Here is a 24,276-nt window from a genome sequence, read left to right on the forward strand (position 1 = left end):
AAAACTAAACACAGAGCTACAGCAAAATCTCCTTCAACTTCAGAAGATAGCATTTGAGCAAGAAGCAACACAAAGACAGATAAAGGCCCTTGTGTCAAGAGGAAATTAGCATGAGTCAGAGAACAGCAATTATTACAAAACAGGAAAATGTTAATGAGACATTTAGCACGACCTCAAGCTCAATAAAAACGAGGCCAAAATACAGAAAAAAAAATAAAATAAAAAAAGTAAAAAGCTTAGTATTTTGATAAAAACATTTCCAGCATGTTCACTACAATCTTATTGCATGCTATAAAACTTCTTGTCAGCCTAGACTCCAGACACAGCAGTGCAAGCAGCCACAAGGACAGCAGCACAGCCCTGACCTGCATTGCCCAAGCCCAGGTCCTGGAGGCTGACCACCAGCTGCATGGGGGCAAAAGCTGGGGCAGAGGCAGGCAGCAGAACATGCTGGACTTCCCCCAGCAGTCATCCCCATGTTTGGGGGATATCAAATACCAATCTCTGGGCCAGCACCTACAGTTTACACAACCAGCCCAGGTCTGATTACTCTTTGGCTCAAACAAGGGCTCTGAGAAATGGCTAAGAGGTTTTGCTTCCTAAAGAGCATTTTGCTGTTCAAAAAATGGAACCTGTTGTGTAGCAAATGTGGGAGGTTGTGGTTGCAGAGCAAAGGACCACTGAGCCTTTTTTAATGGCACTGTCACCACTGCTAGATCTAGGTTCTGCCAAAAACCTCTGCTCTGGAAACACCTTTCTAACTGTAGAAGACTCTGGAAATACACACTTATAGCCACAGAAGATTGTTCCTGCTTCCTCTATTCAGGAAACCTCCTCAGTCCTCAGATTGACTGTGCCTGGAAATTTCTCTTGCTAGTGATGGCAGGTGCTACTGCAAGAGGAGTTTTCTCCATGAGACATAAAGTAGCCAAAAAGCCCCAGAAGAGAAAAATATAACAAATATCATAATTTTAACTGCAGTTAATCTGGCTTCCTCAGAGAAAGGGTAAACAGGGATCTGGGCTGGCCAAACACTCCTTGGTGCACTGCAGGGTGATCCATAGGCACCGAGGTGACTAACGGAGCTTGTAGTATGATCCTATAAATTAACAAAGAAGAGCTTTATTTAGTTGTTTTTGGTGGAAAAGTAACTAAGAGTACACTTGGCCCTTTTTTTGAATGTAAATGGAGCTATTCTGACTGCATGACTCTGTGGCAGAGACATGTCGCACAAAAAGCAAGATCCAGCTACAAGAGACAAGGGTGGATACCACAATGTTGTGCTTTCTTTTGTTCACTGTTTCCAACATTTTAATCAAGAATTTAATCCTGTTATTTGTCAAAAAGCAAAAAGAAAATGTATTTTTATTTCTCTGAACTTGTGCATGACCTCAAGCAATACTAGCAAACACAAAGTTTTCTTTACAAATAGTGAAATCGAACACAGCCAGGATGAAAACAAAACAGAATGGGTCTTGAGTTACCATGTGCCTTTCTTCAGTGTGAAGACTGGACACTGACATTTGTGCTCCACTGAAAGAAGTCTTATCTGATGAAAATTAAGCACTGCTTTTCTAGTTAGGGATAGGCAGAAAGAACTGTCAGAGTCAAAAACCAATGTCAAAAAAACTGTGTTAGCTGGCCCTTCTCTGCAGAAAAAATTGCCTACAGGAATGTGAATGATTTCTACCAGCTCTACCTGCCTACACACCTTGCCTGACATTTTTAAGGCATCAGGTGCTGGGAGAAGGACACTGCTGAGCACCATCAACCCTGATGACTCCTTCCCCCCAAGCACTGAGGAAAGATCCACCCAACTACCATGATGTGGCTACAGAGAGAATTGTGCCATGCTGCTTAGACTCAGTGCGAATCAGAGATAGACATGGATATTTGTGGTCTTTGAAAAGGAAATTACCTCTGATCTTGATTATTATTTATTTAATCAGGCTAAAAAAAAATGCATCAGAAGTAATTTTCACAGCTGTTGCTGATTTGTTAGTACATGTGTCCCCAAATCTCCCTGCTGTTTTCTTTATGGTTTGAGGTCTTATTTTCCTTTGTTTAAAGAAATGTTTTTCTCCCCCCTATTGTTACATGAAACAGCCACATGAGCAGCAGTGCAACAAGGAGGCTGCCCATACCCACAGCCCTGTCAAGTGTGCAAAGCAAACAGGCTCAAGCAGAGCACAGCTGCCTCCCCCAGCTCCCCCAGCAGCTTTGCTCCCTCACCCTAGCAATGGCATAGGACAACTTGGTGCCAAACTGCTGCTGAGAGCTGCCTTAACACATTAAAGCCACCTATTCTTGGTCATATGCCTTAGAGAGAAAGCCTGTTTCCCTCATTAGATCAACTGATGAAATGGAAAACACAGGGAGCTTTCAGACTCAAAGTCCATTTAACCAGTCTAGGCCCAAAAATTTGTTCATTCTTCCAGTTAGGTTTAAATCAAGATAGGACCTCTGGCTCCAAACCTTGCACCTCTTAATCTTTGGATTGCACTACTTTTGGCATCATATGGCATGACTGGCCTTACAATCAGTTGCCTTTTCATGGGAATGCAGAACTGAGGGAGACAGAGCTTATTTTTGTTAAACTATTTGTCTGAGTCTATATTGGAACTCAAGTTTCTTTTCTGGGGGGGAGCTCTGAAGCCAGCACACCATACTGGTGCTGGCAGCAAGCAAGCAGAAGGCCTGGTAACAGTGGAGCAGGGCTGGATTCCCACAGGTTGTCACCCAGCCTGAGCTAAAGCAGTCTGAGTGCTCCACAGGAAACTCTAAGAATTAAAAATTACATTCCCTCACTTGCCCTCCTGCCTTCACAATCAGGCCAGTCTGAGGGCTTTAATCACAAAGCCCACATGGGTGGGAGGGCTGGAGGGTTAGTTGTGGGTTTTAATTATGGTCATTGGACAAAATTTTACAGTAAATTCTGAAGTATTATAGGCACATCACAGATAATTAAGTGCTTCTCCACAGTCCTATATTGTCATTAAATTAATAACATTTGTCACTGGACATATATCTCCTCAGTTGAAATTACATTAAATATTTCAAGTGGGAAACTAAGGCACAGGTCAAGCAGTCCCTTTGAAAGCACACATTTCCAGAGAGTGCAAGATGTAGCTCTGTTGTCACAGAGATAAGACCAGTGTGGGAGCAAACAGGTGTTTGTCCCAGAACTTATTCTCCAGGCTCTTTGTTATTGTGTTACTGCAAGGTTAATGCATGTGCATTATTTAAAAATCCAGACTGTCAAATGAAAGTGTGATCAGGCTGGGGTGGTGGGTTCTGAGGATAAGCATTTTGAAACAGGGCTGAGCTCAGAGTGCAAATAGCTCTGGTAACTAAGATGTTTGCCATCAGTGTGCTCCAATAAACTCATTTACCTTTCTTCTTTTTTTTCTCCTTTTTTTTTGAAAGAGCTGACGCAAGTTTATCAAAGGGAGTTGTTGGGTGTAGCAGCTGTTGATTGGTTCATCCCATACACTCCCATTTGTCTTTAAATCACTGTTCAACTGCTCTAGGTTGCATATGAGTAAACTTTTTCTTACAGGTGCAACTCCTAAAAGATATAAGCTGACTAGCAAGTGAGGAAAGGAACCTGTTCAACTCAGAGGTAAAGATTTTTTTCTTTATAAAATTTTATCAATGCTTTTTAGGCACTGGCCACATCTTCAGAAATTGGGAATTATACATGTAATTTATCTGTAAATATAAATGTAATATGAATTATGGACTCTTATGATTTACTGACATGGTAATTTGCACTGGCAAATATCTTTGTTATTTCTTCAGGAATGAAATTTAGTCTTCTTTTTTGGACAGAAAATCAAAACCTAAGCAACTATAGAAGCAGCAAAAGTATTCATTTTCAGAATTTCCCAGTCAATTAAGAAATATGAATGATTGCTTTCCTTTGCAGCCCTTGGCTATCTTCTGACAATTTTTTTCCATGCTCTTGAGTTACTTGGCTTCTTTAAACAAATTAATGGGAAAGTAGGCTTTACATTTTAATAGTTAATTTCACAGCTGCAACACTTCTTCTAAAGTCATGAAGGTGAAGAATCTGACAAAATCTGCTAAATCAGATACCATGGCAGAGATCACAAATATTGATATTGCAAAACCCATGAAAGTGTTAGTCATATCTATGACCTGGCATTATTTGTTCAGTGGTTGTCCATTCGCCTAATGTTCTAACTGCAGACTGGACAGAAATCAATAACCTTGTGAAATCAGATGCCAAAAATGTTGTCATTTTCCAAATCATCACTGGAAACCATTACTTAATAAATTATGAAGAAGAGTACCCTATACTTGAAGAGGAAAATTCGTTTTATAGAGATAAATAACTGCCCTCTAATAATAGGTGAATTTCTTCTGCGATGAATATTTCCATTTTAATATCATACTTTAGTAAAAATATCTTCTTCTGTTCAGCCAAAGGCTACAAGAAGCAGCAAAAACATCACTGTATTGAAGGCAAGTTTGAGGAACACTGAAGAAATTTCTCCTTTATGTTTAGGTACCAAAATCATAGCTCTGAAGCAGAAAGTATAAAATCCCAGGGAAGCTAAAGCAGATGAAGTTCGATGTTTCTCCTCCAATATTATAGGCTAAGCTTCTGCCAGGGACAGCTCTGCCCAGCCTTGGTGGCGCTTTCACCATCCCTGCCCTGGTTCCTGGCCATCCCCCCAGGAGCAGCAATCCAGCCAGCACAAACCTCCAAAGGGGTGCAACTGTGCACCCAATGTCAGTGCATTCCCCTTTATCCAAATATCTTTCAGACTGAGTTATGACTCCAGAGGTACAGAACCTGAAGATATGAATTGCCAACAGCTAAGGACCAGCTCTGCCAAGTTCTACTAAAGTTCAAAGGCATCATTGGTCATAATCACAGTCATTAGTGTTTGCTGGATTCAAATCTAATAGCAGGCCCGGTTTATGGGACACTCAACAGACTTAATTTTGCCACTTGAGGCTTTGTACTTTCACCAGAAGACTTTTAGGAATTAACAAATTAAAAACAATAAAATAAAACAGGTAATCATTGCTTTATGCAGTAATTTCACAGCCTCTTGAGGTGACACACATAAATCAGATGACTTGTGTAAATGTTTGACAGGGCAATGTCCAGATGATTATTACACTGTAACATGTATTTTCAGTCAATTTTTCCAAATTGTTTGCTGTTCTGTACAAGCTTTTATCCTCAGCCTAATCTTTGTGTGGCTTAACTCCTGGCAACTTTTTTGATTACTTTTCCTCCATTTCCTGTCTCTTTGAAGATCTGTATTTTTTTGGAATGACATTTCTGGAAAAGACATTTCTCCAACAAGAGTTTAGGCAGTGCATACAGGGGAGGTTTTACCCTTTACCGGAACAGGGATAAGCACAGTTAGACTTGTTTGCCTGACTTTTATACCACAGATTAAAAATAAGCATCAAGAATTGGAAAAACTCTTTCTCAGACAAGGCAGTGTCTGCTTTTGAAGACAGTTCTGTGAATGAAACCATAGTTGTTAGTGCTCTGTTGGGGATGGAGGGGTGAGGAGGGAGTGTTATTTGTTTTTTATCTCTTGGAGTTATTCATATCCTGAGCAGGCAGAATGCCCCAGGCACTGAAATGTGAGTGCCAGCAGCTCTGCCCTGATGCCTGAGTCACTCATCCCCTCACACACACAAGCACTGCATGAGGCAGCAGAAAGAATTAAAGCCAGCCGCTCTCTCTGGTAGGAAATTTCCTAATGCACTGTGATATTGCTTCTCCTTTTCAGTTGTCTGGTCTGGGTGAATGTTTTTAGTAAGAAGCAAGGAATTTGACATTAATATCTGGCCTGGAGTCAATTTTAACCTCCAGGGTTGGTATTGAAAGTTTATATTTGCATTTTAAACATATGCACTCCAGCATCTTGCCACTACAGATATGCTTGTAGATGTTCTCAAGAACAGCATATGATCAGTATCAGAGGATAGCAAAGGTCTGGTCATTGAGCTGGACCCATACTCCCATAAATACAAACCCAGGAGAAAGGCTGTTGAATAATTGCAGATTAAGTGTTGCAAAGAGCCAGACTCAGAAATTATTTGTTGCAGTGTTTTCTGATACTGTTATTATGGAGTACTGAGCTGCATTTGGCATGTCATATTGATGAAAATTGTCATTAATTGTCCAGTGTGCCTTCTTGCAAGGCAGCTGGTAAATGGCCAGGAAACTGTAACTCTGGCCCCAAGCATGTACTCTCTGATCTCTGCTCACTCCCTTCACTGGTGTCCCCTCAGCTGTGGAATGGAAATATGGAATGCATCAAGGAATATCTTTGGGAAGGGAGAAGGACTGCAACTTCAACATTTCTTGCACAGTGTTCTCCTCTTGAATCAGATAAGAAGCAAATTAATTCACATGTGTATCTACAGATGAGTCTGTAGCACACAACTGCTGAAATCCCAGAGGTGAAGTAGTCTTTGTAAATATGGATGATACAGTTTCTTTTGGCCCATATAAAAAATAAAGAGTTGAGCATTTATTCATATGATTTTTAAAAGGCTAGAATTTTTATCATGGGGTAAAGATAATAGGCTGATATCCATGTAATAATCCTGTGTGAGACAGAGCTTCCAGTGATGGGTCAAGTAAGAATTAAGCACTGGTGCACTCAGAAATGGAACTATCAGAATTGCACCTCCTAATTATCAAAAAGTGACCATACAGAGAATGCTCACCTCTGTCAGATCCTCGTGAAAGAGACAAATCTACAAAATATTTAAACCTGTGACAACATTAATCTTACAATAAATGGGAAAGCTAGCTATACTCCTGCTTTTATTGGAAGGCATTTCATTACCCACTCCTAGAAAGTCAAAAGCAGTAGTTCAGGAAATTATTTTCTGCTGGGCTGTATTTTTTCCAGATGCTGATATCCGTTGTGCATCTCTTGGCCTCTGCACCCTTCACCATTTGGAGGGAGACAGGAGAACCAAGTGCTGGCATATAAAGAGACATTTATGCTTGCCCAGAATTTTCCCAGTCTGCAACAGTTTCCTCTCCTCATTCTATTACAAAGACCGAACACAAACCAAACAATTCACACTGGTTTATCCAATTTGAAGAAATGAGTCCTGTTGTGTTTTGTTTGCAGAACAGAGCGTTCTGGCAGCCCTGCATGCTGGAGAGGGCCTGCAGGCAGAGGGCACAGTGCTGTTTACCCTGAGGAGGCGAGTGCTGGAAAGCGCTGACCGCTCTAATGGATCGCATGGAGCTGCACAAAGTCAACATCCAGCCTGATGGCCAGAGCAGCAGCGAGGACAGCCTGGAGGACAACTACACAGAGCCTGCTGCTTCAGAGAAGGCTGCCATGGGGAGGTGAGCATTTACCTGTTCTCTTAAGGCTAGAGAGCAGGAACCAATAAACAACCCTCAGTAATGGCATCTGGGCAGCTGCCCCATGGCACTGACGCTGCCTGAGCTGTGCTATGGAGGACAGTGTGCCCAGAGCAGCAAGGCAGCCCAGGTGCCCCTTGCCTGCCACCACCTGCACTGGTATCTGCAGGATCCCAACACAGAGCACACCTTGGCGTTTTCCAGCTACTCCAGTCAGATAGTGGATGTGTAAATTAATACACTCTCAGAGCAGCTCAGCCTGGGCACCCTGGGGAGAATGCTCCCCAGAGCTAGGTATGGACAGCAGCAGAGACAGCCCAGCCTCAGACATTCCAGCAGAACCCATGACAGCACTAGCACCTGCCTGGTTGAAAAAAATAAATCTGGAAACCAGCCATCAGTCTCTAGCTCTCAGCTTGCTGCAGCCTCCAGCACGTATCTCCAACAGGGCAGGGCAAGGCACTTTGATCCCCGGACGTGAAGCCTGTGCTCAGCTTAACATGATAGTGCCAGCACAGATCTGCTTTCCAACATCTACTATCAAATGTAGCTTGAGGATCACTGAGTCCAAAAATTAACTCCAAATCAGAGCAAAGATCCACTAAACATGCCATTGGACATAAGAACTTTACATGAGAACGGAGCTTTTCTCTGAAGGAGTTTTAAATATTCATAGAAACATCAAAGGAAAGCTTCCACTGATCACAAAAGGTGCTACTCAAATAAAATGTGTGCCATAAGCTTTATCTAATGTTTTCTTATTTTTCCTTGTGTTCAGTCCCTTTGCTAGTGATGATGCAGAAAGTCAGAAGTTCCTTACAAATGGATATCTGGATAAAAAGAAATTAGAAGACTATAATGAAGAATATGTAAGTTTTATTCATTTTTAATGAATGAATGAATGAATAATTGCAAAGTAGATATTATTGACCTGAATTTTTTCTAAAATTGTCAGTAATCAAAATTACTCTGGAGGCCAGCCAGCATAATATTGGCTTTCAAAGAATAAACACATATTCTAACAGTTAGTCCAGCAAACTCTTTCTGTTGTCTTTCAAGTAAAACTGAGTATTTTCTTCACAAGTAATCAGAAAAATTCCTCAGATCACACTTGGACTTCAGTAGCATTTCCATATAATCTCAGCTGAGATGTGTAGACAGGGTGGGTTTGCACCCATCTCCTGACAGGACACTGGGCTCAGAAGGACTTTGTTGTGCCTACAGCCAGGTAGATCTGTGCCTCAGTGCATACATGTTTGTATTTCTAGTTTCCAGGATCAGTCTAAATGAATCTACATTCAGCTGCATTGCTTTAAAGAAAGAACAGTATTGTTTTGGCTTTATGATGCTGAGCACATGGTCAGCACACCTCCAGCTCCCTAGACAGCTCCACATGCAAGTGGAAGCATAGCACCTGTTCCTGGGATGTGCATGTGGCTGCCTCTCTGCTCAGGATATAAAGTTACTCAATTTTAAGTGAATTTGATGAAATGAAAGGCATTATTTTATCAGTTGTGTTACAGATTTTATTAAGGAAAGATAACATCAAATCAAAAATATTATTTGTGATTCTAAACTGAAATTAGGAGCTGAGTTTCCTTTGTCATTTCCATTTGGTGTTACTCAGTTGTAACTCACCCACACACCATCCCCTCTCTCCTAGGTTTTGTCTTCTTCCATTCTTCTGCTTCCAGCCCTAGGCACACAGCACTACTTTCTTTCCTCTCCCAGACACATTTTTAGATCCCCAAAGAAAAAAACGTATTCTACTTGGAGACAAATTCAATAATCTGTTGTATTCATTTTTTGAAAATCTGAATATTTAAAAATCAATACTTGAAAAATCTATTTTATAACAGCATAGAGGCAGGCCAGCACAGACTGCGTGACAGTGTCACCTCAGTCACCTGTCAGGAATGTAGAACTCCTCCTGATTGAGACAATGAAAGAGTGAGAAGAGACAAGCACTACCAGCTTAGCTGGCTTTGGGTAAAGAGGCTTCTTATGGTGACAAGTGCCCCTGGGCTTGGGAACCTTGAAAAAGCTCCACCTCTAGGGACCAAGGGAACAGTACAGGGAACACCAGCAATAAGGATAATTAGCCAGTCACGCTCAGTAAAATGCAAATGAATTGCCATTTTCTGTTCTTGCACCCAACAGCACAGGGGTAGAACTTCCTTTGGAATGTCCTCGTTCAACCTCAGCAATGCCATTATGGGCAGCGGCATCTTAGGGCTCTCCTATGCCATGGCCAACACAGGAATTATCCTTTTCATGTAAGTACATAGAAAAAGAAGCAAATAGAATATAAGCAGGGGCTGGAGCTGAAGTTTTCATGGTTAGAGAGGTATGTTAAGCTTGGTTTGTTAGCTGAAGATTCTTACAAGATCCTCTGCAATGAATGCATTTCAGCTTCACCACAAGGAATCATCCACTGCTGAAAACCTTTTTATGTTTTTAATATTTTCGACCTCTTTTGTGTTAGGAATATGACTGTGTGTTGCATTTTAAGGCTATAGGAGCAACGAAAAGGATAATGCAACAGAGTTCCTCGTGTAATGGAGAAGCAAGAGAGAAAGAGAACTTTGTTTAAAGAAATACTACACAAATATATAGGGTAGTACTTGAAAAACAAAATAGGAAAGACTCATTGGTCAAGGAAGGCAACACCTCTTTGGAAACATGCTTTAAGCAAAACATCACGTCTCTCACACATCCTGCAGGTCCATAATCATTGTTATAATTTCTTGACCTTGTAAAGACCTGGGAAAGGCAAAGCCTCAAGGCTGCTTTTTCCCTGATTCCCAGCAGTATCCAACAACAACTGTGAATTGATACTGTGCAGTCAAAAAACAGAAGGAAAGAACAGCATGCTGGTCCTAAAATAACAAGAGTGATATTGCCAGTTCAGTATGGGAATCCAACAAGGAATTAAATCTCTCGTAAATATGTTTGCATCACTCCAATTGTCTAATCACTATGTGGAAATGGAAGAAGAGTATTCTATATAATAATACTTATGTATAACAATATTCTATATAATCTGAAATGACAACATGCTTTGAGTGAAAAGGCTAACATTTGGGTCCTTTTAATGAGACAAACTGTATCAAAAATAAATTTGGGACTTTTGTTAATAACTGGTTTTCATTTTAGCTGAAGTCTTAATTTTAGCCTTCCCTGAGATTGGCATAAACCATGCTATTAGTGTGTGATAATAAGCCATTTTTTACATTACTGAAATCTAGCATGTTTTTCTAGAGTTTCTTGTTTGTGGGGATGGTGTAACTATGACAGCAACAGCATTTGAAATGTTACATGTAGCTTCCAGTTGCTGAGAAACATCTCCTGTTATACCAACATAATTTTTAACTGAAAATTAATTGTAGATTCAAATGCTGTTCTGTATAAGCACTTCATAACACCTGCACTCAATTGGTTTACATATAGTACTTGCAGAGCAAAAAAATGGAAGCCAGTTCTAAAATTGACATTGTATCAGGGTCAGAAAAATGTAGGATTTTTCTCTCCTAAAACTTTCTCTGGGCACCTGTACTAACTGGTATGTTCATATATGATCACTGGAAAGAAAACTGTGATATTTTAAGCCTCACTAACAGGGAAAAATAATACCTGTATAATATCTTCATACTTACTGGTGGCTAAAAATTCTGATACAAGCCTAATAGCATTACCTGTGTTGGCAGTGCTAAAGTAGGGAGTAATGTTAAAGCAAAAAACAAAGGTTTCTGCCCCCACAGCTCACTTTCTTTACTATGCTACTTCCATATTTCTTGCAGTAGAACATTCTCCCTTCTGGTAGAGGGAGGAATCTTATTTAAAATATAAACTTATGTGTAGATATTGTTACCCCGCAGCAATTATCCACTTGTTAGAAATTTCTCTGTTTTCACAGATCATGTTGTTAGTGTTAGTGGGACAGAAAAATCCCTTCTACTAAATGGAAACTATCAGACATGAATTCTAATTTAGCTGATGCTGACATCATCTAAATTTTTGCAATTTACTCTTCTCATGTTGCCCAAGTGCTTTCATGCTGGAATGTGTTATACAGGGTGAAGAGAAACCTCAGAAAACTCAGAAGTTCCCCAAAAGTTACAATTATATCCGTCCCACAGGGGAGGTTTACTGTGGTATGGAGCCTGTGTCCAAACCAAACCACGTGTTCAGTGGAGTGGAAGGTGTGGGCACAAACTCCTGTTCAGCCATGGATAAAGAGCACCCACATTTTCTATCTCTGTCATGTTATCATCGTCTTCTCTTCCTCACCAGCTCTTGGGCAAGCTGATGACAAGATAGTTAATGTAATAAGATATGCTGCACCCTGAGAATGTCACACAAAGCTACATTTTTCACAAGCAGTTTACAAGAGGCAGATAGCTGGAATCACATAGGATGAACTTGTTGTGTGCAAGGAACATAGCAGTAATCAGAATTATTGAATTCAGGTACCAGTACCTTCAGGCAGACTAAGACTACAAGACTAAGCTACCAGTGCTCCAAGAACAGGTTTTCCACTGTGTTGCCATGCTTTAACATTGTGCAAGATTCCTAATGTACATACACAGCAGGCAAATAGCCTTCACTGCACAGTGATAAAAGCAGTGACCAGCCAAGAGATAGCATTAAAGTTGTCCCAATCACAATTTAGTTTTGGGTTTCATTTTTGTGGGGCTTTTTGTCAGCTCTAATTAAGGGGAGATTTGAAAATAAAAAGTCAGTGGGCTGGTGAGAGTCCAAAGACCAGATTCTTGAATAGAAATCTGTTTACTTTAATGGGGTCTTGTTAAGATATAAGATTCTTTCCTTGTGATTACCCCAGAATTGGCACTTACTGGAGGTAAAATGCCTTCAGGGGCTTTTAGAATGTACAGGATGCAACTCTACTCACGAATAAGGTACAGCTGACACTTAGCTCTGCATTTAGCACTAGAAGACCAAAGAATGAACTTGCTGGAAACTATTTACATGTTGAAGTTCATGAGAAGTGTATGTTCAAATCAACTGAATGTTTCTGATGTGCTGCTTAGGATTCTGATTTCTGCTTTGCCTTGCAGAGTTTTGCTGCTCAGCGTAGCAATATTGTCACTCTACTCGGTCCACCTTTTACTGAAGATATCAAAAGAAGGAGGTAGGAGGCTGTGATTGACAAAGAGTCTGTATTGCATGCATGTATTTTACATTGGAATGCAATTTATCAAGTACATCCAATATAGTGGCTCATGTTTCTTTTCTGGCTTTGCTTTTCTGTTGGGTTTTTTTCAGGTTCATTAATATATGAAAAACTGGGAGCAAAGGCATTTGGCTGGCCTGGGAAGTGTAGTGTTTTCATTGCAGTCACGATGCAGAATATTGGAGGTAAGAGATGAAAGTTTTCTCGCTTCCAATGCTCTTTCTACAGAGCACAAGTGATTTCTTTCACTCCTCTGTCTGGCTAAACGGCATCAGAGATGAGCCAGATACAGCAAGCATTGTATTGTAAAAATGAAGGATATGAGGAATTCATCTCACTTTTTTCAGCTACCTGACACTTGGGTGTATGGTGAAAGACTGTTGCCTGGGATCTCTGCATGGCCAGTGAAGAGGCTTCAGTGATGTGGTCTGACTGACTGACTGTCCTCAAGGAACTGGCCATTCTCTTTGTTTAGTATGGCTCAGACTACTCTTAGCATCTAGTTGAAGCATATGCTTCAACTTAGAAAAGACTAGTTTGACCTAAAAGGAACAGCACAGCCTTCTGACTTCTCCATAAAAAGCTCCTCAGTAATTCAATTTTCAGCTGAATTCTCTCCTTCAAATAACAGTTGGGTTGTGTTATTCCTAAAATGTGTGTTTAAATTAATTTTTAATTTCCCTTCCTGTGAAATATCTGTGAAGTAACCTCCATCCTCTCAGAACAATATAAACAGTAGTGATAGAGTTATATTCATTCATCAAAGCTTTTTTGCTTCACTGTCCTGGAAGAAGCCTTTTAGCAGGCTGAAGAACACAAGGTCTGAAAGCAAAAGGGAGTTTACAATTTTTTACAGATTCCTTAAGGAGAAGTAATTGAAATTTAAATTAAATGTGCCATTAGTCAATTAAATTTATGTAGTTTTTTTGGTGATTTCTCTATTAGAACTTAGTACGTTTTTCAAATCTCCATCAATAAATCAATATAATCCCATTACAGCAATTTTGCTACACAAACAGAAGTAGTTCACATCTCTGTACTGCAAAAGACTTTTTTATTTTGTTCACAAAAAGTAGTTATTCTATGGTATTCCTTTCCTTCCTCAAGCCTGGATATCAAATTGGTTGAATTCAGACATGAAGCATGCTTCCCTATTAAAGAGGAATAGCTGTTCCTCTAGTTCTTGTCCAGACTGACCCAGAGGCCAGAGACCTCCCTGTGACAAATGTAAAGCAAATGAAAAAAGCATTACTTCTGGCAGTACATTTTAAATGAGATGTTTAGAAGTCCACTCTTACATCAGGAATCTTGACATTCTTTATATAGAGAGAATACACTGGAAGAAAGAAGTTGAAAATAGGAATGATAAGGTAGCTGAAGAGATCTAGAGGAAGTAACAACTAAAGTTACTACAGGATGGGGATGGACAGCATCCACTGGAAAAGAAAATATATAGAAAAAAAGCAAAAGGAAAAGTTAAAAGTGATTTAACTATGATATAAATTCAGTAGTAGCTGTATTGTACTCTAATACAGAATGCTAGATGTCATTCAGAACATGTTCATAACAATATAATTTTTTTTTTTTAATTTAGTCACACTGTTATTTCAACAAAACTAATTTCTCTACTTAAGCAAACACTTTTCTCTTGTTTTGAAACTCCAGTTTTCTCTGAAGGTATTTTTTTTTTGTTTGGATTATTTTCAGCAATGTCAAGCTACCTCTTCATTATTAAATATGAACTTCCTGAAGTCATCAGAGCATTCATGAAACTTGAGGAGAATTCTGGGTAGGTGTCTTTTTCTAGCCTGAACCTGAGCTGAAAAATTTTCACTATGATGTCAATGATGATTGTTTTTATTTTTATTCTTCCTCTTTAGAGAATGGTACCTTAATGGGAACTACCTCGTTATACTTGTAACAGTTGTGGTTATTCTTCCCCTCTCCCTTCTAAAAAGTTTAGGTAAGCTTAATACCTTGCTTAAGCTCATTTCTTAGTCCTGTTAGGATAGTAATTTTATATGTAACTAAACTATTTTGTTCTGTTTTGTTTTTCTTGCTTCACAGGTTATCTTGGTTATACGAGTGGGTTTTCGCTGACCTGTATGGTTTTCTTTGTCAGTGTGGTAGGTGACTGTTTGGATATTGTCTCTAGCCAAATACAGACTCTGTAAACATTAAACACCTTCATACCATGACAATTTAATGTGGATGTTAGAATAGCCCCTGCAAGTGAATCAAATCAACAACCCATTGATAAATGAAGTCAGAATAAAAAATCAGTTTAAAAAACACTTGAGAATATAAAAACAAAGCAGGAAAACAGCAGAGGCAGAGTAACAACAAATATTTGGAGAAGAAGCAGAATTGGCAGCACTTGCTTTCTTGATTCTTCTCTTTCTCAGTGTCTGTTTATACCTTAGTTAGAATACCACAGATGTATAATCTCCTATAGTGGTACTCTTCTGACAGCATTGTCTATTTTTTGTAGGTGATCTTCAAGAAATCCCAAATACCTTGTCCTCTTCCCATCATGCACCATGGAGTTGAAAACTGGACCACCACCAATAACACAGTGCCAATGCACATGGTCATGTTATCAAATGGGTCTCTTGGATCTGGTGTGAATTTCATGATGGACAACACAGCTGGGCACTTTCCAAGCCTTGAGGAGCCAAAAGACTCGTCCCCAAAAAGCAGTGTAGAATATGAAGCACACAGTGACAACAGTGACAAGTGCCAGCCAAAATACTTTGTGTTCAACTCACGGGTAAGGGAGATTCTGTAGAATTTGTCTTCCACCACTTGTACCACAGCAAAACTGCTGCCTGCCAAAAGTCAGAGGTGCAGCCGTGACCATTCTTACTAATGGGAGCTTTATTTTACAGACTGCCTATGCAATACCCATCCTGGCATTTGCATTCGTATGCCACCCTGAGGTGCTACCAATATACAGTGAACTCAAAGAGTAAGGTTCTTAAATTTTGTCCAATACTTCCAGTTAACCATAGATAGAGATCACCTTCTACATGTTGTCCCTTGATTGCTGGTCTGTAAACACCTACATGAGAATGATTTACTACTTTCCATAGTAAGCAGATTTTGGCTTTGCTTTGATGTTATAGTCAGATATTGGCAACAGAGAACCTCTGCATTGATCAATATTACTTATAAAGGAGGAATCTGGTCAGTCCTTCAAATGATCTGAAATAAACTGGGAAACTTAGTTGCAATGAAACAGATAATTCTGGTTTCTAATAATACCTAAATGTGTTCTGTGTCTGTGTCAGTTGCTGCTTACTCTTAAAGTTTCTTGGGATGCCATTGTTTTGGATCTCTTTGGAGGCTCTTCACTCAGCCTGTTGTACTTAACATATATCAGAAATCAAATACACTTGCTTGAAACAGCACAGAGTTGATAGTTGGGAAGGGCATATAAAAGGCATTTGTTGAACAACAAAAATTGCATTACAGGAGGATGTGTTGCAAAACTCAAGGAGGATAAGAACCACTACTGCCTATTTCAGTAGGTTTAACCTCAGAAGCAGTAAAAACCCTCATATGACTTGAGAAAATGCTTGCAGGTCCTATAAGATGAAGATTTTCTTTAACCAAAGGATTTATGAAGAAAGGATGTGATCTGCAAAGGGTTCTTGAACCTGCAGAACAGCCCTATGTAGATATAAGGGTATGTTCATATAGAGATGGATGAAAACTCCTCTCTATTATTATTAACAGACATGTAATTCTAGTCCCTCCATTTTTTAATCTAAAATACATCATTTGAGATTGGCATTTAATAAATAATGATATAGAAAATAATGCAGCACACTTTTGTGTTGCCACAGAGAAAGCACTAGAAATGCAGTTTCCACACATTTTATGAATCTGTGCTGCTCTGCACAGAGCTGTAAAGTATCGAGAGCTCTGTGTAGCTCAATATAGTTGCTATGAACTTACTGTCCAGTAAGGCTATGACAGAGACCTAAGACTCTTCAGAGCACTTCTTGTACAAATAGAGGCTTTATAGGATTGTTATTCTCTTTCTTTCTTACTTCAGTCGCTCCCGAAAGCGGATGCAGAATGTCTCAAATATCTCCATCACTGGCATGCTCATCATGTATCTTCTGGCTGCCCTCTTTGGATACCTTACCTTCTATGGTAGGTCTAAGTCCTGTTTTCTGCAGAATTTTCTCTCAGTTTTTAATGCAGGTGAGCTGGTTTTATCAAGGACTCAAGTACTAGTGCATTTTCTGGGGGCCTGAATACAAGTTTAAGCAACATTCAATTATAATACACAGTGTGTAACCTTCTGAATGAACTGTGGGACTTACCCAACTGTCAGGCCACAAGTCCCTCACCTGTGAGGGACTCAGAGGCACCTACTAGGGGGACTAGTTTTGTTTCCCTTGACTTTGTGAACCCAGAGAAGAAGCTGCTGTAAACTTGACTCTTGGAAAAGGCCAAGAGTACTAAAAATACTCTAGTGCTCAACAGTTTTACATGACACTATTAAGTGCTATCCAATCTGTCTCTGACGCCACCAGTTCAGTTTCATCTATGCTGAAAAACAGGTGCAAATCATTCTAGTGTAAAAAAAATCTGGATGAGCTAGACTAACTGATAGGCAAACAGAGGAGTCCCTCTATTAGCACACCATTTTGTGCAAACACCACCTCTTTTTACCTTGTTAGTTCCTCCATACAGCAGAGAAGTGAATGATACAGCACAATCTGCTCCCTATCACTGGGGCAAGAGGGCTCTGTTTGAGAGCTGGGGCATCTGGGTGGAGGTCAAAAGGAACTGTTGCCAGCTCAGTGAGCTGTTTCATATCACAGAAATTATTTTTACTTCAGGTTCTACTTAATGACTTTCTCAAAGTCATCTCAAAGATACTAGAGTACAAAGCATCACCTCAGAGCTGTATTACCCTCATCATCTCTGAATGATGGACTTGTATCAGTCACAGTGGGAAAATTCCTCTTTCATGTCTAGCCCATAACTTGTATCTAATGACAGCAGCTGGGCTAAACTTAATCTTATCTTTTATCTGGCTGCAGTATAAAGATCCTTTTAACTGTGCAAGGCACTGCTTAAGTGATTTAACTCCTTTCTCTTTCCTTTCTGTAGGAGAAGTTGAAGATGAGCTACTTCACACATACACTAAAGTGTACACCTTTGACACCCTTTTGCTGTCAGTTCGCCTGGCAGTGCTGGTGGCTGTAACCCTGACCGTGCCCCTTGTCCTCTTCCCTGTAAGTAACAGAGCTGAAATCAGGGATAACCCATATACAGTGACTGAATGTGATCAGCACAGACAGATTTTAACACTGAAGAAAAATAAGTCCAAGCTTTTTATATAGAGGTCTGTCTTCTCATATGCAGTTTGACCAGAGCATGGACCTTAGGCAGTTGGGGTTGCAAAATTTGAAAGACTTAAATAAATCAGGAATAACTTCTCTGTCTCTCTCTGACTCTTTCTGTACTATATTTATCAGAGCTGTGCTAAGTACCAAAGTCTTGGAGATATACTGAACCCACTTATCAGATTTCCTAATACAGACACAGGCATCTACTATAGCATCCAAACTTAGGACAGACACACGAAGTTCAGTCACACATTGTGCAGGACTCCCACACTGGGCTGCCAAAATACAAGGACAGAGCTCCTGTGCTCACCTTACAGGCTTGAGTCTATAGACAGGTGAGGAAACTAAATGCCAGAAAAAAAGAGGCATGAAAGAACTGCAAAGTCAGTTGTCTGGCAAAGTTTGGAGATTCTGTGTGCTCTACATTGGGAAAAACACAATAACCATAGTAGTAGGGACAGAAAGGCACTGAAAAGCTAAACAAACCACTCTGCAGAGGGACCAACCTTCCTCAGGGATCAATCTCCCCAGTGAGCAGAGCTCCAGGCCTCTGAATTCATAAGACTGTGCCTTGTGCCTTCCCTGAGCTGCCATGCAGCAGAGGAGAAGATAGCTGATCCTCCTCATTTTGTTTTGGGAGGCTGGTGTGTCATTAGCACAGCATGTACAAGCCCAGCACCATGCTGCTGGAGGGCTCCCAGCAAGCTGCATCACAGCACTGCTCCCATCTGAGCACCCTGGGGTCCTGTTGCTCTGTTGTCCTGGATGCAAAACACTCTCTGTGTAGGTGCTGTTCCCAGGCTTGCTGACAAATGCCTAAAAGCAGTGATCACTGTTTGATGTTGTCTACTAAATAAAAAAAAAATACAAGTTCAGGTATAAGGCACCCAGAGTGGTCAGTCCTTCTAGTGTGGAGAGCTCCAGTGCCCTGCCTTAAACATCACATTCAAACCAGTGCCTAAATGTTTAAAATATTCCTAACAAATTCATCAGTCTTCATGGGAAAACAAGCTACGGGCATTGCAAAAGCCTGTCTGTCAGGTATAGCATTTTGTATTTTTAGATTTCTGTATAATCATTTTTATATTTGAATAGCTAGCAGTTACATATCACAGCACTGATTGTTCCATTGAAAGAATTCCTGAGAAAATACTATTTGCATCTAAGCCAGAATATTAAAGAGCTTTACACATCCTACCAGAACAGCCAGCTCAGCAGATCTTATTACTTCAAACAAGCAGTATCATTGTATCAACTATTTTTGTTATGAATCATACCATTTGTATTTTCTTAAAGTAGTCAGAGTCTTTTATTAAAAAAAAAAAAAAGCATTGACAGAAAAATAAATTTAATAGCGATTTATATACCATTAGTCACTGTAAAACTTCAGTTTGATAGCTTCTTTTTAAGGACTGTAACATAAAAGGAATAATGCACAATATGCTGACAGTAAGTTCGCAGGAATGCAGGAAGAAGTTTTTTTTTTTAATAAACCTGTTTTCCACCAACTCAAAAACTGGATAAAATACTTTCAATCTGCCTCTTTCTTCCTAATATTAGTTTACATCAATCAACCTGAAAAACATTAAATACAAAACTCAGTGTGTTTTCAAGTGGTGTACTACACTGAGAGAACCCCATATATATATTCAGTTATATGTATATGTTACATATATATTCAGAAATAGTTATATGTTTTTTTAAAACAACCAAATAGAAGTGCAATTGCAGCTTTTCTGAGTATACAAATATTTTTGTTCAATTTCTAAGAATCAACTTTTAAGGTAATTGTGGTACTTAAGAATAACATTATCTCCAGCCTCCAAATAGATTTGCTTTTGATCTTTTACCTACTTACCATCTTTTCTGTTGTAAAAGCAAAAAAAAACATGATGTGTGAAAAAGTCAGTGAAGTAGAAATGAATCCTCTGCAAGAGGTTTTAGGATTATCATTTCCAAGTGGCATTAAAAAATGTGCTTCCCTTTTCAGATTTGTATATGTATATGTTCAATGGTTAGGTAAAACAACAGCTTCATCTTTCTCTCAGAAAAGTAAATGACTGGTGGGATTCTTGTGGGATTTTCATCAGGTTCAGGAATACAGCAATTCATATTTCACACATGCTCTCTTTTTGTCTGCTGATTAGTACTTATAGGGGGGTTCTTTAAGGATTTTTTTGCTGATACTAGCATCTTTCAGATGAACAGATTTCATGTCCCTGATTTTACACCCTATTTACTTGACTTTCTCCTACACTGTAAATATTTGAGTTTCTGCATCAAACTGTGAACTCAGTTCTAAAAAACCTACATCAGAGTGAGATTATTAAGGGAATCAAAGACTAAAAACACATTTTTTCAGTCGGGATTTCTCACAGCAGAAGTAATTAATATAGATGTCTTTTTTAAGTAAAAGCAAAGAAAAATTAATTGTTGTTTTACTTTCCCTGCTGTTTTTCATCTTGCAGATCCGTTCATCTATCAGTGCATTGCTGTTTCCCAAAAGGCCATTCAGCTGGATAAGACATTTCCTGATTGCAGCAGTAATTTTGGCTTTTAATAATCTGCTTGTAATTTTTGTCCCAACTATTAAAGACATTTTTGGATTTATCGGTAGGTTTCATAAATACTTTTTGTTGACTCTGTTATCTTTCTACAACATATTTACATTCATGGGCTGAAGGTCAATCTCTGTTTGGGTCTCACAGCAGAGAAATATAAACACAAATTGAAGTTAAAGGGGATGTAAGAATTCCCAAACCACTGACAGAAAAAGCTACAGGCTATCCAACTTTGTTGTTACTTTGCATGAGGCACAAGTAGTCCAATAATCCCAATATAAAACTGATGACGACATGCTGTTACATTTTTAACCAAAAGGGAATTTAATATATGTGGAGGAGAGGGGAATCACCATTGATTTTCAAACATCTATAGCATGAAAAAATGTATTGACTTCCAAACTGTTGCTCTAGAAAAAGAAAGAAACATTTCTTTTGACATTAACCGTTCTCTCCATACCACTTTCTTTGGGTCAGGTTTGGCCTCTGACCAAAGAGGTCCATGAAGAGCCTCTGTGCTCTGAAGTGCTTGAGGACTCAGGGATGCAGATGCCCTTGAGAAAGGTGTTTCCATGGGGTTTCTGCAGCTGGTTTGCTCCTCCCTGCCTTTTATGCCCAGGTCTTCACGCTGGACTCTGCTGAGCAGAGAGGAGTCGGCACTTCTCAGCCACAGTTCATCCACTCTCTTTTTGATACCTGCATTCCAGGGTCCTGGAAATGTCTATTTGTTCTTGCTTCACCAGCTGCCATGCAGACATCTCCACCACGGTCACACCACTGTGAAAACACCTTCCCTGTAACAAGGCCCCAAGCACCCAAATAAGTGTTTGCACATCCATGGCTCTCCATGAATGGTATCTACAGGCAGAACCCTCTGTACAGCTGGGCTCAGAATGGCAGCTTCCTCCCCACAGGCTCTCTTTTGCAGATGCACCTCTCTGATTTTCTGTAAAATGTGCAGCACTCAGCTCTGCTTTCTCTTCCAGGAGCTTCCTCTGCTACAATGTTGATTTTCATCCTTCCTGGTGCCTTCTACCTGCGAATCGTTAAGAAGGAACCCCTGAGGTCTCCCCAGAAGATTGGGGTAAGAGAACTGGGGGCAATTGCAAAAGGAAGGGTGGCAGGGTGTGTGATTTCCACTCTTCATTAATAGTCAGACCTTTGACTTGCAACATCTGGCACTTGCTCCTAAATGGCAGTGTCTCACTCAAAATACAGGTTGGGCAGTAGGATTCCCCTGAGGCTTCTCAAGACAAAGCCTTTAGTGCCCTACTGCTCCTGGCACTCACCTAAGTGTTTAGGATAAAGTCTTAAACCACTAGTAAAAGAGACTTACTTAATCTGGTCTAAACTCTGGTTGACACCTGCATTTGCATAAATAGAACCTTGACAGCCTATAAGAAGTTGGTTCACTTTAGAAGACCAGCTGTGGATAAACAGGAAGACTTGAGGCCAAGGTTAAAAAGGATTTTGTACTGCATAGATAAATAAGTAATAGCAAGCTCTCCTTTGAGAGAGACCCACACACCGATAGGATGCACATATGAAGGTGTATCATTTATGTACAGCATGTGTCTATATGTCATGCTGGACTGCCAATGCAGTACCTTTCATCCTGAACATAGATAACTGCACATTTAACTACCACTGAGGAAATGTTCTTTGAAAATGTAATTAGAAAAGTTATTGATGAAATATGTATGTGGGCACATAATGTAAACAGATGGGTACATACACATCTATATATGTACATATATATATGTTCACAAAAGTCATGTGAATTCAACTGATACATACTTCAAGTATAAAAGAAATTTATTATGGTGATATTATTTCTAAAATGTCTTTTGTTGCTGTTATTGTAGAGAGACTGTGAATATTTTTTCGTGTGTCTTTATTCACTCTTCAGTTGCTGTGTGGTAGGCACATCTAGAATTTCACACCCTGCACTGAGATCACATGCAACATTCATCTTTGTTTCACGAGACAGAGTATTGTTAAGTGTGGACAGATTATGGTTTTTAACTAAAACTCCACTAAAGCAAACGGTGACTACAAGCATCTGAATCACTTGAATATATACAGAAATACTGTCAGATAAGAGATATGGGCTTATCTGTTTGTCTAATAAGGATTAAACAGATTAACTGTGAAATTGTTCTTAAAGCCAGAGACTATAATCATTGACTGAAAATCTGTCATTTTTTAAAGACTAAAAAAAAAAAAAAAGTTGTCTCTTCATTATTTTTATTATTATTATTCACAGTACCAAAGTGGGTTGTTTTCAGATCTAGCTGTGTGAATTCCATCTCTCTTGGACTGAAATTCACACAGGACTAATTTTGATTCATTTATCCCTGTACAACTTTACTCGGGTTTTAGTCACATAGAATAAGCCAAACTTAGGCCATGGGTATTACACTAATGCAGATCCAGTGGGACAATCTGTGAGCTACTACCTGCTCAGTTACTTGCTTTATTCATTAAATTTCATTTTCCAATTGCAGGCTCTAATTTTCCTCATAGTTGGCATAATCTTCATGGTTGTGAGTATGACTCTTATTGTAATGGACTGGATTTACAATCCCCCAAGTTCAAGACAACATTAACCTTTGAAGACCACCATGTGCTTTTTATGACATATAAATATTTGTATTGTGTGCTCTGAAGAACACCTGAATGGGATTGCTATTCCTAGCTAGTAACTGTAATACTTTGAAGACAGTTTCTGGTAAGGTCACAAGAACCCAATGGAGTCTATATCATCCTTGTCAATAAGGATTGTTATTTATGCATTAGGAATCTGAGCTTAGCATTTCTGGCCAGATGAAATGAAAAGTGTGGTGTGAATGCTTTCTATTTTCAAAACCAAAATAACTTTGTACATAGTCCTCAAACATAGCTTGGTGTCACCCCTTTCAAAATCTCCCATGATGATAGTAACCACAGTTCCTAGAGCCTTGAAAAGGTAATGGCTAGAAACCCAGCCAGTGCCTTGTTTTTGATCTGAAGATTGTGGGGGTGGCTGCCCAGGTCCAAGAGAAGGGGTATGATTTCTGGAGGGGATCTGGAAGGTGATTCCTCCCTGCCTGATAGACTGACCTGCCTATCAGAGAGACAAAGGCTTTGACAAGCCAGTGGACAAAGCTGAGTATTAGATTTGTTGCCCAGATTTACCACTTAGCTGTTGTACAGAATAAAACTCTATGACACATATTGGGGCATGTGCTTGAAGAACAGTGGAGTATTCTCATTTTGTTTTTAAAGATGCCTGTGCTGGAAATATCAGTCAATTCTGTTGTATGTTTTTTGGTTTGGTTTTCTTTTTTTTTTTTTTTTTTTTGTTGTTGTTCTTTAATTCTTAATTATTGTGTGAGCTTACATCACTGAACAAGTTGTATCCTCCATAAAAACTTGTCTTCCACTCACAGGAATTTAAGGAGACCACAAAGTGTGACAAAGCACCCTATCCAGTATTGTTCAGTACTTGTGTATTTGATAAATGTTCAGTGCAGGAAACTGTAATTTGCTATATATAAAAATATATGTATTTATGTACATAATTTTTTGTTTTCCTCTAGTCATAAAAATGTTACCCTGTGGTATATGATTTTTGACTTTTTTATGTGTCACTCTGTTTTCGTAGCCACACACTTAATATTGTTTAGAAGGAAACATATTGAATTGGTGAGTTTGTAAAAGGTTCATTTTATTTCACCAGTGGTTGAAATATACTTGTAGCAAGCACTAACTGCTACTTGTGTA

At 39.4% G+C, this 24,276-nt stretch overlaps 1 protein-coding gene across 1 annotated transcript; it reads left to right on the plus strand.

Annotated features, from left to right (window-relative positions):
- Window positions 1–3,535: 3,535 nt before the first annotated feature.
- On the plus strand, window positions 3,536–24,074 carry SLC38A4 (solute carrier family 38 member 4). Its single transcript, XM_079305131.1, has 16 exons — window positions 3,536–3,622; window positions 7,146–7,369; window positions 8,166–8,256; window positions 9,548–9,663; window positions 12,466–12,539; window positions 12,674–12,766; window positions 14,289–14,370; window positions 14,462–14,544; window positions 14,649–14,707; window positions 15,073–15,351; window positions 15,470–15,549; window positions 16,642–16,742; window positions 17,712–17,836; window positions 20,419–20,563; window positions 21,498–21,595; window positions 23,019–24,074. Exons 2-16 carry the CDS (start codon window positions 7,251–7,253, stop codon window positions 23,118–23,120), a joined length of 1,647 nt encoding a protein of 548 aa, XP_079161257.1. The 5' UTR covers window positions 3,536–3,622; window positions 7,146–7,250; the 3' UTR covers window positions 23,121–24,074.
- The last annotated feature ends 202 nt before the right edge of the window (window positions 24,075–24,276 follow it).

This window comes from Erithacus rubecula (genome assembly GCF_903797595.1).
Source record: "Erithacus rubecula genome assembly, chromosome: 4".
Taxonomy (NCBI): Eukaryota; Metazoa; Chordata; class Aves; order Passeriformes; family Muscicapidae; genus Erithacus; species Erithacus rubecula.

Excerpts from the sequence above, each read along its gene's own strand:
- SLC38A4 (XM_079305131.1), top strand. The coding sequence starts at position 7,251 with ATGGATCGCATGGAGCTGCACAAAGTCAACATCCAGCCTGATGGCCAG. Across the intron at positions 8,257-9,547 it reads AAGACTATAATGAAGAATAT|CACAGGGGTAGAACTTCCTT; the intron begins GTAAGTTTTATT and ends TGCACCCAACAG. Across the intron at positions 12,767-14,288 it reads CACGATGCAGAATATTGGAG|CAATGTCAAGCTACCTCTTC; the intron begins GTAAGAGATGAA and ends GATTATTTTCAG.